We start from the raw sequence: 12,257 nt of genomic DNA, 5'->3' as shown, positions 1-12,257 counted from the left end.
TATGAATAGTTTACTTTATTGCTTTTTGACTACATTACAATCAACCTTGTCATCTGAAAGCAGAGGTAGGTGGGTCTCCAAGTTTGAGGCCAGCCTGGTCTACAGAGTGAGTTCCAGAACAGCTAGGAAAACATTGAGAAACCCCATCTTACAAAACCAAAACCAAAAATAAAACATAACAAAGAACCTAATCTCATGTCTATAGCAATATACCCTTAACACATCAAATCTTGTCTGATCTTGGGAGATAATATCTCTTGTCATGTCTCAAAAAAATGTTTTGTTACACAGTCTCACTCCTGGCTGGCCAGGAATTCAGAGGGATCTACCTGCTTCTACCGCCTGAGTTTTGTCTACTATTACTGTCAGAGAATATCAACAATTATGTGGAGGGGCTGTCAAAAGACTCCTTCCTACCAAGCTCCAGATCTCTGTCTGGTCATATTTTTTTCCTACTAACAAAAAGCGATCACAATAAAACTGAATACAAAAACAGATGCAAGAATCCAACAATTACCCATTAAGCCAGATGTTAAAAGTTTTGAAAAATATAGAAAACACTGTTATTCTGCTCATTAATTTTAATTTGGTTTTAGAAAAGCTATTTTAAATTAAAAATGATATTAACATTAATATGGTGGTGGTATGCCTGCTAGAACAATACTTGGAGGCCTCAAGGCAGGAGAACCCCCAAAGGGTCAGCACAGACTACATATTGAAACCTATTTACTGTCCATCCCCATCCAAATTAATAAATATTAAAACTTACAACTTTCTTAGTTTCAACTTTTAAAATAGTAACGATACACACACGTATCCATATAGAAATCAAGCTCTCTGGGGCCCCCTAAATTTAAGTGTCAAGGGATCCTGAAATAAAGAAGTTGAGAATACTGTCAGTGCTTTCGAAAGGCACTGGGTCATAAAGAGTGAGAGTAAAGAACAGAAAGAAACACTGTTGAAGAGACATCCAGAGGTCAGGTCCTGCAGAGCCTGTCAGTCCAAATAAAGGACTTGGATTCTACTCAATTTGGAAGACACTATTTCTCTGAACATCACTCTGGTAAATATAAACTAGGATTAGAAGGACATTTAAGTGACTACATATACTAACAAATACATTTCCTACAAGAAAGGAGATACGATCGTTTCTTTCTCTGTCTTACCCAGTGTGTCTGCATTATGTCAACTCTTGTGTTTCTTTACATTGTCTCCATTTCTTCATCATTACCATTTCATTTTAATAACTTCCTTGTCCATCTAACAGACTCCTTTGCTGTGACACCGGATGAATCTAAGTATTACTCTCATTACCGTGTCCATACACAAATGGATGAATGCCGTTGGATAAAGTCAACCACAGGGCACACAGGCTCTCGTGATGCTTATGATAAGCAACCCCGACTAGGTCCACAGTACTGCCTGGCAGTTCATCTCCCTGGGCACTGGGCCTTTCCACTTACCTGTATCTACAACCTCCTCCACTCTCAAGTCCTAGCTCTTACTTTCAGTCACTGACCTGAGCTCCTGTTTATAGATAAAGAAACTACACAAAAACTCCGGCAAGCCCCTCACTTCATCCATTCCAGTCACTTTCACTCCTTGCTATATAAATAATGTAAAGCTACATACTGTACTAGTTCTTGGTATCTCATTTGGACCCAGCACCTTAACAATATTCTTCTTCTATTTCCCATCATGCTCAGTCTCTTCCTTAAAGGGGTGATTCTTGCTAGCTTATAAACATGCTCATTTGTTTTTTCATTTAAAAACGCAATGAATTAAAACCTTCCTTGAAGCCTCCTTTTTCTTTTCTAAGCTATTATTCACACCCACTTCTGGATGTTTTTCTCTCTATTTTACTAATCACTTCCAAACATAAATTTGTTTATACAGAATGATTTCTTCAGCTTTGTAGGTGTGGGCCTCCTGTGTCACTTCTATAACAAAAAAAACCCATAAAAATAAATGTATCTCTGAAAATTAAATGAATATGCATATGAAAAGAATCCAAAACCAAAAACCTTAGGACAGGGCCTAATCGATAGTAACTAGTAAGGTTAACAATATATCAGTATTGCTAATAATATCGCCCATCTGTCTGTTTAGGGAGAGAGCTGCACAACAGTGGCACAATAGAGAGTCATCCTGAATCCCTTCATTTTTCCCTCACTTTAATCCATCTCTAGAGTCTGTTGATTTTTACCTTTAAAGTTTCTCTTGTTCTGAATACTTTCCTCTACCTAAAATAATAAAAATTTCCTTATTTTATGCTATCATAATGTCACAAGGATAATTTGAAACTCCTGGGTGGTTTTTGCATTCACTCTTATTTTCCCAAACTTTCCGCATATCACACCAGGATAGCCTATTCTAATCTCATACCCGAGACACTCATCCAGGTTAAAATGCTTGCTCCTTGTAATAAAGCCCGAGTCTATGGCACAAATTATGAAGCAAGGCAAGCTTAGTCCCAACCTACCAATACAAACTGGTCTGGCACCTCATTTCTTTTATGCTTTCGACTCTTTTCCATATTTGCGAATGCACCACGAGCTCTTACCCATCACGGTACTTTCCACTTCCTAGCGTCTCTACTTTACATAATGTGGGACAATATTTCTGTATCTCTTAGCTTAATTTTTAGTAATCCATTATGTCTTAGGTTAACAGTAATTTTTTCAGGGAGACGAAGGTAGGGGATCAGAGATTCAAGGTCATCCTTGGATATAATTATGAGGTTGAGGCAGCCATGATTTCAAGAGATCCTATTTCAGAAATAAAAATAAAGGAGCTGGGGAGATGGTTCAGTTGATAAAGATAAAACGCATGAATGTGGATTGGAGTTCAGATCCCCTGGACCCAGGTAAAAAGTCAGGCATGGAAGGACGCCTGCAACCCCAGGACTAGGAAGTAGAGACAGGGCATCCCAGGGGCTGCTGGCCAGTCCATTTTAGCCAAATTGGCAAACTCCAGGTTCAGTGAGAGACCCTTCTCAAAACATGAGGAAGATACCTGATGTTGAGCTCTGTCCTTTTTACATACACACACTAAACAAACAAAAGAGAACAAACTTAAAGCTGCACAAAGACAAGTATATCACCAGCTTAATGTCAACCCAACTTCTGACCGAGGCTTAACATTTCTCTACTAATGATCTGAAAATAAACCACTTTAAAGAGACACTAACTAGTTCAGCTCTGTGGAAGAAAGACATGTTGTAGAAGGTATATATTTTGATTTTGAAGGAGGTATATTTTTTGATTTTGAAATGAAGCCCTGGGTGTGTAGCTGAGGGTTTCTTTGGTCCTCCTCCTTCCACCTTCACAGCGCTGGGATTATAGACAAGGGCCACCATGACCAGCCTAGGTGTATTGTTTTGCTGTTATTTTTTGAAAGAACAAGCAGAACACACACCCCAAAACAGAGGTGAATTATTTTAAGGCATTGGTTCATAGCCTTTGCTCCTCTATTGCCATCGCTACTGATATTATGTTGGTGACTCTAGCTGGGCTTTAACCAAGTGATCCACCACAGCAGGAATTCTCAGGCAGGTAGGCAGTTTGAGAGATTTAATTTGAAATGGTACCACCTCAAAACAGTCTGATTTTTTTCAATAGCCAACCCTCTATATACAATACTTGTCAAATATAATTTACAACAAAAAGCTATATGGATGGTATTTATAGTTAATTTAAAAGGAAACCCATGATTTTTTTTCAGTAAAATTGTTTTCCTAATCACTAGATTAATCTTAAGTGTAAGTATTTCCTAAAAACACAAGGAATGGGTAAAAGTGGCACTTTGGAAGGATACAGAAGACCAATTTACGTGAGCTGTTTGCTTGTTTTGAGATGGTTTCATGTAATCCAGGCTAGCCTTAAACTTCTGATCCCACTGCCTCCACCATCTAAGTACTGGGATTTCAGATATAAATTACCCACACTGGAGTTACACGTGTCCTGAGAAAATAAAAACAATTTATTATAAGATGGGTTAATATTAATCTCTAAAACCACTAAACTTGGTATACATTTGTTACATGGGCAGTAAGCAGCTTCAAATATTGCTTCAACATCCATATAGAATAGTTCAAAGAACAAGCACATTTGCTTACAAGGACATAATTAAAACAGAGTAAGAAAGCATCAAAATCTCTTCTAAGTTTTCCATACTGACAGTAGATTGTCAACAGTTTATACAGCATCCCCTGAAATTCTATGTGTGATGCTCTGAAAGGTGTGGCTAGCGACAGCTTTTCACAGCAGTACACAACTATTTCTAAACTACATAAGATGTTTTCTGTGCAAGAAAAACACAGATGAAACATGTTTATATGTTGCAAATACATATAAACAACAAAAATCAAATTATCTCCCTCACCAGTTTTTAATCTCTAAATCAAGAGTTGCGTACACCCTGAGAACACTCACATTGTGCTACGCTAGCATTTCTTCCCCCTTCTCTTTTCCAAGCTAGAGATTCTCTGTGTAGTAGAGGCTGTCCTGGAACTTGCTTTGTACATCAGGCTGGCCTCAAATTCATGGAGACCTTCCTGCCTCTGCCTCCAGAGTACTGACTGGGATTAAAGGCATTCGCTACCACACCAGTCTGAGCATTTCTTATTTTAAGAAATGTTACTTTCTAAGATGGGACATAAACTTAGAATATGTAAGTACAATTTCTGAAAAAAACAAAAACAAAAACGAGAACGTGCATGTTATTTTACATGCATGATCTAATAGCTAGAGAAATATTCCTTTAAAGTATTTAAGAATTTTTTAAACGTTGAGCACCTACTATTCATAGAAAAATTCCATTATTTTCAAAATCAGATTTTATAGCTAACATCAGAAAGTAAAATTGTTTGGCATCCTCGAGTCATTTTTAAAAAACAAGTTAGAAATTGTTTTACTCCTTAAAAACCAGTTATCTAGCCGGGCGGTGGTGGCGCACGCCTTTAATCCCAGCACTCGGGAGGCAGAGGCAGGCGGATCTCTGGGAGTTCGAGTCCAGCCTGGTCTACAAGAGCTAGTTCCAGGACAGGAACCAAAAGCTACTACAAGAGCTAGTTCCAGGACAGGAACCAAAAGCTACGGAGAAACCCTGTCTCGAAAATCAAAAAAAAAAAAAAAAAAAAAAAAACCAGTTATCTAGGCCGGGCGGTGGTGGTGCACGCCTTTAATCCCAGCACTCGGAAGGCAGAGGCAGGCGGATCTCTGTGAGTTCGAGGCCAGCCTGGTCTACAAGAGCTAGTTCCAGGACAGGCCCCAAAGCTACAGAGAAACCCTGTCTCGAAACCCCCCCCCCCAAAAAAAAAAGTTATCTCCAACATATGGTTAAAAATGTAAATACTCATGTAAGTTCTCATGTGATAAAAGCTCCCATTTTTGATCTTTAAAACTAAAATACTATTTTAAAAACTACCAAATACAATTTTACTACTCAGCTTCTACAAATTATCATTCACTGAAAATAAAAATCAGAAGACATTTTCACTCCTCTATACTCAATACTTCTGTTTGTTTGGGATTTTTTTTTTTTTTTTTTGGTTTTTCGAGACAGGGTTTCTCTGTGGTTTTTGGAGCTTGTCCTGGAACTAGCTCTTGTAGACCAGGCTGGTCTCAAACTCACAGAGATCCGCCTGCCTCTGCCTCCCGAGTGCTGGGATTAAAGGCATGCGCCACCACCACCCGGCTTGTTTGGGAATTTTGCTGCTGTTTTTCGGTGCAGGCTTTCTCTGTGTAACAGTCCTTGCTGTCCTGAAACTCACTTTGTAGACCAGATTACCAGGTTGACCTCGAACTCAACAGAGATCCTCCCGCCTCTGCCTCCCAAATGCTGGGATTAAAGACGTGCACCACCGCTGCTAAGTTATGCTTAATACTTTTATGTAAATACTTTCCAACCCAACCTTTTCAAAAAGGAACAATAAAGTCCTAAATATGGAAAGAGATGCGAATCTAATATTAGTGGCACCATGTTTTTCATGGTGAATATGGAAGACTGATGACCACTAAGCAAGGACAGGAAACAAATCTGGCATACACATTAATCTAGACACAATGGGCACTATCATCATTACAGTCAGTGATAATAAGGAGATCTTTGGAAAGCTAAGGCACAAAGAACTTCACACATCGGACTCTCATTTTTTCCCTCCTTAAAATGAAAGACCCATTATCTATTTAAATTGTCTACTTCTAAAGTGTCTTCCACATAATATTAATACACCATTATTTCTAAATCTTGCAATAGTGCCTTCATTTAATTTTCCACACCAAATGGTAGGTTTGGAACTTTTGTTTTGGGAGTTCCCCCACCCTTTGATTGGAGACCAAAGCAAAAGACTGTCTTTACATACTCGAAAATGTGGGAAATATTGCAAAGCACAAACACATACACCTCGATGTTAGAAGTTATCTGAATACTGACAGGGAGCTCTCAAGACAAATCTGTCTGTTATTTAAGGACGAAGTGTGCAGTAGGCCGAGAAGGACGGTAGTAACATATATTCCATTCCATTTCCCTAAGAACTTTCCCTTAGAGTTCAACCATGTCTCTGTGTACAGCCATGGACGCTGATCTGGGCTATGAGATGAAAAGAATCAGAGCTGCATCTTCCTGAAAATATATCTATCAAGATTATCATTATCAGCCGGGCGGTGGTGGCGCACGCCTTTAATCCCAGCACTTGGGAGGCAGAGGCAGGCGGATTTCTGTGAGTTCGAGACCAGCCTGGTCTACAAGAGCTAGTTCCAGGACAGGCTCCAAAATCCCGACACAGGATCTTGGTTATGTGTGTTAACGTAACACTCATAGGGCAGATAGTGTGATTAGCTCCCTTTTCTCCCTCAGTGAGATGCTGGGAGGTGGATGACTGAACCTGAAGACCCACCGTCGGTCTCCATCCTTCTCCTCCCCCACCCGCTCCTCACTCCTTTGCTTCACACACGTATAAAACGCACTCTCGATCACATTCGAAGCTGAGAGATGCCCCAGTAAGCCAGTTTTATAGGGTCGTTGTCCTGGGGCGTTAAATGGGATCTAACGCCCTCGGACAGCCTGGGGTTGGATGCCATTGCTGCCAGCCCCCGAGGCTCACCTCTAGCTTGTGGTTGATCTGGGACACAGTCTGGGCTTTGTGGCAAAGCTGCGCAAAGCAGGAGCTAAGGCTGGTCATCTTCTGCCGCCCCTCGTAAGTGATGTCTGCCTGGTCCGGATCGATCTCCCCCAGAAGCAGATCCACATCCACGAAGGCCTTGTCAAACTCCTTCTCCAGCACCTCCAGCCACCGGAACATGGACACCCCGCCAGGGGAGACCCCCACAGGGCAGGAGGCACCCCCTGGGCCGCTGCCGGCTCCCGCCGGGCATGGGCCGCCCGCCGACATGGCGCCGTCCAGGGCCTCGCCGACTGCTGCTCACCCTGGCCACCCGCCCCGCTTGAGGGGAACTGCTGGCACCACGGCGCCCCTCGCGAGCGCACACAAGCTCCGCCGGTGCCCTCCCTTCTCTCGCGCCGCCAACGCCGGCAGTGCAGCTCCAGAGCCGCAGAGACAGCGCGGCTGAAGCAGCGACGACGCCACACGGAAGACCCGCCCGCATCCCGGCCCGCCCCCGCCGCGCATGCGTGGCGGAGCCCAGAGCCAGCGCAGCCCAGAGGGAGGAAGTGGGCGGGGCCGCTACGAGACCTTAGCCAATGAGAAACCTCCGCCTCCGCAAACCTGTCTGGCGGCCATATTGACGACTGGCAAAACCCTGAGAAGCCGGGAGATGAGACGTCTACTTGTGAGAGGGACGGACCGGAGGAAAGGAAGGGATCCTAGTCGCCGAGGGAACTGGCATCCGCCAGTTTGGCTTCACAGTGGGCGGGAACCAGTCCGCAGTCATCTGGGAAAGTTGCTGCTGGGGCGTCTAGGGGGATCTCGCGGAGGGCCGTGTGAGCATGCGCAATAGCCACGTTTTCCCTTCGACTTTCCTGTTCTTACTTAGGGCGGGGTGGGTGTGTACACTTGCTGTTCTTGGTAAACCAGACTGTGCTTTCCAGGTAGAAACTGCCCGAAGCTGTCCGTGGAAGCTGCTGACCTGGTTTTGCGGAATCAATGGCCTCTTCTTGTGTGGTTGGCAAGTCTGCGTTCAGGGCCTACATGCTAGCTGCCCCACCTCAGCGGTGTTGCCTAACTTGGTAACCTAGTTTCCAGAATTTACTTCACTTAGTATGAAGGTAAAGTGAAAGTGTTAACAGTGGGCACTCGGCACTCCTCTTACTACATCATGGATCATGTATTTCTAAAGCAGCCCCTTGGGATTATCTTATAAACTAGGATAGTGCCCCTTTCTGTGTCATTTTCATATATTCATAGACATTGAATACATGTCCCCGTTGAGGCACCGAGGACATAAAATCCCATGAAACGACCCTCCCTCAAGCTGAGCTCGTAAGCTAGTGAGGCTCGCACAACTTTTCCTTCTAATGTAAGGTGCATTTGGGAGCATTTAGCAAGGGCTTCTCTGCATCCCGCCTCCCATCTCTTCCACTTCCCCACCTCCACCTCTGTCTAAATCAAAGCGTAGACAGTCCGGAAGGAAGGAAGCCAGACTAATTCGAGTAAGCTGGTAGGAACTGTGTCTCCCGCCTCGCCTACGGGAGTATTTGGAGACTGAGTCCAGAATCTTTTGTAAGCTGTTCTTGGGACAGATCCTTCTAATCAATTATCAATCAAAACCTGCATGGCACTCTGTGGCTCTGATCAAAGAACTTAAAAAACAACAGATTTAGTTTGCACAGTGAGTACCAATGCAAGACTGGTTAGCATCAACCAATAAAGTATTTTGGCTTCAGCAAACTTAGCTACGTAAAACCTATGCAATCCTTCCTTGAGCGTAAACAGAGACCATCTCATAAGGCCTTATACACTATAATATAAAACACCTTCTTTTAATGTCGCTTGTATTTTACTTGATTTTTATGTATATGGGTGTCTTGCCTGCTTGTATGGTACTTCCATGTACAACATGCGTGCATGGTGCCCACCAAAGCCAGAACAGAGTACCACATCCCCAGGAACTGAAGTTACAGATGCTCTTAGCTACCATGTGAGTGCTGGGAACCAAATTCTTCTTCTGCAACTTCTTCTTCTGAACTCTCTTTCCAGCTTCCCTGCCTACCCCTTCCTCCTGCAGGTGTGTTATATTTTCACATGCATTATTTGCAAGAACATTGAGGAAGCTCCAGGCCTTTTTCTCTAGTGATACTGTTCCCGCACCACCCCCCCCCCCGGAACTTGAAATAAGTGAAAATTTACTATATGAGAATGATAAAATACTTAAAACGACAATAACAATAGCTTTCAATGATTAAGAATGTGCTGCGATTCAGAGTTATCTCTTTGATTCTCAAAAAGTCCTGTGGTAGGTATAATTACTCTTTTATAAATGAATTGTAGACAGGTTAAGCATTTTAGTACTATCACAAAGCAGATTTCAATGTAGGTGTCTTTCTTACTAGTCTTTCCTGTTAACAATAGGATACAGAATAGAAACTCCATCTCATGTTGCTAGTGTGAAAATATAAATTATATTTCTTTAAAAATATTGAATTTATTATGTGAGAGACGCTAAACTGCATTTTGTTTATGGATCAATGTTCTTATGATGACAAATGTCCTAATTTTCAGAGGTGTAGAACCCAGCTTCATTTCTGTCACAGCCTTTAAACCCCAACAAGTAACCTTGGGTGACTCAGGCTTATTTTATGTCACATTGTCCCTTCTCATGATCGTGCTGTGCAGCAGTTGCCACATCCTGTGTACGCACATATTCGTAGTCAGCGATGCTTTTAAATGCTCCTGAGATTTCCTCATAGGATGTCTTGACTGGGGAGTCTGCAATTCTGCAAGTCACAATAGAACAGCAAAGTGGAGAAGACGCTCAGTGGTCAAGTGCTGCCACCTATTGTCGGTGTGCTCTATCTGCATTTGTCGCTTTTGCTGGGATTGGTACTTGGCATTTCAGAACTTGGGACATTTATTTTCACATGGCTTAGAAAAGACTGTGATATTTCTATTTTTAGTTGGATTGAGAAGATACTTCCAATAACTCATAACTCATGCTCCTGTTATTTAGAATAAAACAATATAATAAAACCAATCCGATTTTATTTGGTCATTGTTGTCTTGACACAAGGTTGTGTTATGTATCTTTAGCTGGCCTAGATCTTGTCGTGTAGACCAGGCTGGCCTAAAACTCCTGGCAGTCTTCCTCTCTCTGCCTCACGATTGCTGGGATTCAGACATGAGCCATGATACTCAGCCTGACAATCTTATTTTGTTCATGTCGAGTTTCACCACTAAAGACAAACAGAGTGAAGACTGAGGAAACTAGAGAGAGGGATGATGCTGGTGTGTCCTCTGGTAAGCTAGTCGGTAGCTGTGAAGTTAGTGAGTGCTGGAGATTCTTCTAGAGCACCTCCAACTCTGAGGACACTGGGAGTCTATGGAAAACCTGCCTGTCACAGGATAGGGAGACTATCAGTAATAAACGCTTCTCTGTTCCAGGCTTTATAAGCATCTCTTGTTTCTGTTAATTTCCTGTAACCCTGCCAGGAGTAGGAAAAGAGATCAAGTACTCTTGATAGTTATAAACAGTTGTATGAAGAAATGCAAGGGAAGTTTGTTTCCATTTTATTTGCATAACATGGAAAAACCTCACAATATTGTACTTATTTCATAGTTACTATATTTATTACATAACATTGCTACAATTTATAATTTGTTTTTTTAATATTTATTTATTTATTATGTATACAATATTCTGCCTGTGTGTATGCCTTCAGGCCAGAAGAGGGAAACAGAGCCCATTACAGATGGTTGTGAGCCACCATGTGGTTGCTGGGAATTGAACTCAGGACCTTTGGAGGAGCAGGCAGTGCTCTTAACCTCTGAGCCATCTCTCCAGCCCCCTACAATTTATAATTTTAAGAAAGTCAGGCAAGCCGGGCGGTGGTGGCGCACGCCTTTAATCCCAGCACTCGGGAGGCAGAGGCAGGCGGATCTCTGTGAGTTCGAGACCAGCCTGGTCTACAGAGCTAGTTCCAGGACAGTCTCCAAAGCCACAGAGAAACCCTGTCTCGAAAAACCAAAAAAAAAAAAAAAAAAAAAGAAAGTCAGGCAAAAGAAATCAACTAGCATTTCTGGGTGGCGTGTTCATCCTCATCCTTACTCTGTTTCTTTATATAATCGGGGAAAGGGATTGCTGTCATGCTCTAAGAATGTGAGGATTTGGTGGAGTAATTTAGATTAGCTCAGCCACTCTTGCCTCCCTTCTTTCTCCTCATGTGAGTTTATGGACTCCATTCCTATTTAAGTTCCTACAAATATCTGCAGTCAATAGCTCTTTGTGATACTCATAGGAAACACCTTAGACTGCAAGCCCAAATTTGCAACATGCTTATACTGAAATGCCAGGTGCTGTCCTTGGAGATGGCTCAATGCATAAAGTGTTTACTGCCCAAGAATGAAGGCCTGAGTCGAGACCTTTAACACCCTCTTTGGAAAAGTCAAATGTGGTGTGCATCTCTGGTCTCAGTGCCAGGAAGGAGGCAGAGACAGGAGGGACTGGGTCTTTCTGCTCAGCCCATCTAGCTGAGTCAATGAGATCCAGTTTCAGTGAGAGACCTTGCTGCAAAAACTAAATTGGAGAATGACAAAAGAAGACACTTGAGGTCACCCTCTAGCCTCTTTATATACATGAATGGGCATGTGTATTTGCACACGCACACATACACTTAAAAAGAAAACTCTCGAATTCTAACCTAGAATCTGGACTACAGGAGGAATGCTATAACTATGGATAACTTTGATAGTTAAGATAGTTTACTATTGGCTGCGTGGTGGTGGCATACCTCTTTAATTCCAGCACTCGGGAGGCAGAGGCAGGCAAATCTCTGTGAGTTCAAGGCCAGCCTGGTCTACAAGAGCTCGTTTGAGGATATCTAGGACTGTTACACAGAGAAACCCTGTCTCGAAAAACAACAACAAAATAGATAGTCTACTATTTACCTAGGAAATTCTAAAAGCAGTTATTTTTCAAACATACTTTTGATACTTGTAACAGTGCATAGCTAACTAGACTTTTATATTGGCTATTGGATTAGAGATATTTCTTTTTTTCTTTTTTTTTTTTTGGTTTTTCGAGACAGGGTTTCTCTGTGGTTTTGGAGCCTATCCTGGAACTAGCTCTTGTAGACCAGGCTGG

General features: G+C 42.3%; 1 protein-coding gene across 2 annotated transcripts in view; it reads right to left on the bottom strand.

Annotated features, from left to right (window-relative positions):
- Gopc (golgi associated PDZ and coiled-coil motif containing) overlaps window positions 1-7,615 on the bottom strand; it is a 43,376-nt gene extending 35,761 nt beyond the window's left edge. For both annotated transcript variants that reach the window (XM_057762268.1, XM_057762269.1), the window contains exon 1: window positions 7,106-7,615. In XM_057762268.1, the coding sequence (XP_057618251.1) occupies window positions 7,106-7,393 (288 nt within the window). In that variant the 5' untranslated portion in view covers window positions 7,394-7,615. The remainder of the gene's footprint in view (window positions 1-7,105) is intronic.
- Window positions 7,616-12,257: the final 4,642 nt, after the last annotated feature.

The sequence above is a fragment of the Chionomys nivalis genome, chromosome 2 (genome assembly GCF_950005125.1).
Source record: "Chionomys nivalis chromosome 2, mChiNiv1.1, whole genome shotgun sequence".
NCBI classification, from domain to species: Eukaryota; Metazoa; Chordata; class Mammalia; order Rodentia; family Cricetidae; genus Chionomys; species Chionomys nivalis.
Note: the sequence above shows the minus strand (reverse complement) of the source record. Positions and strands in the feature narration are given on the sequence as shown.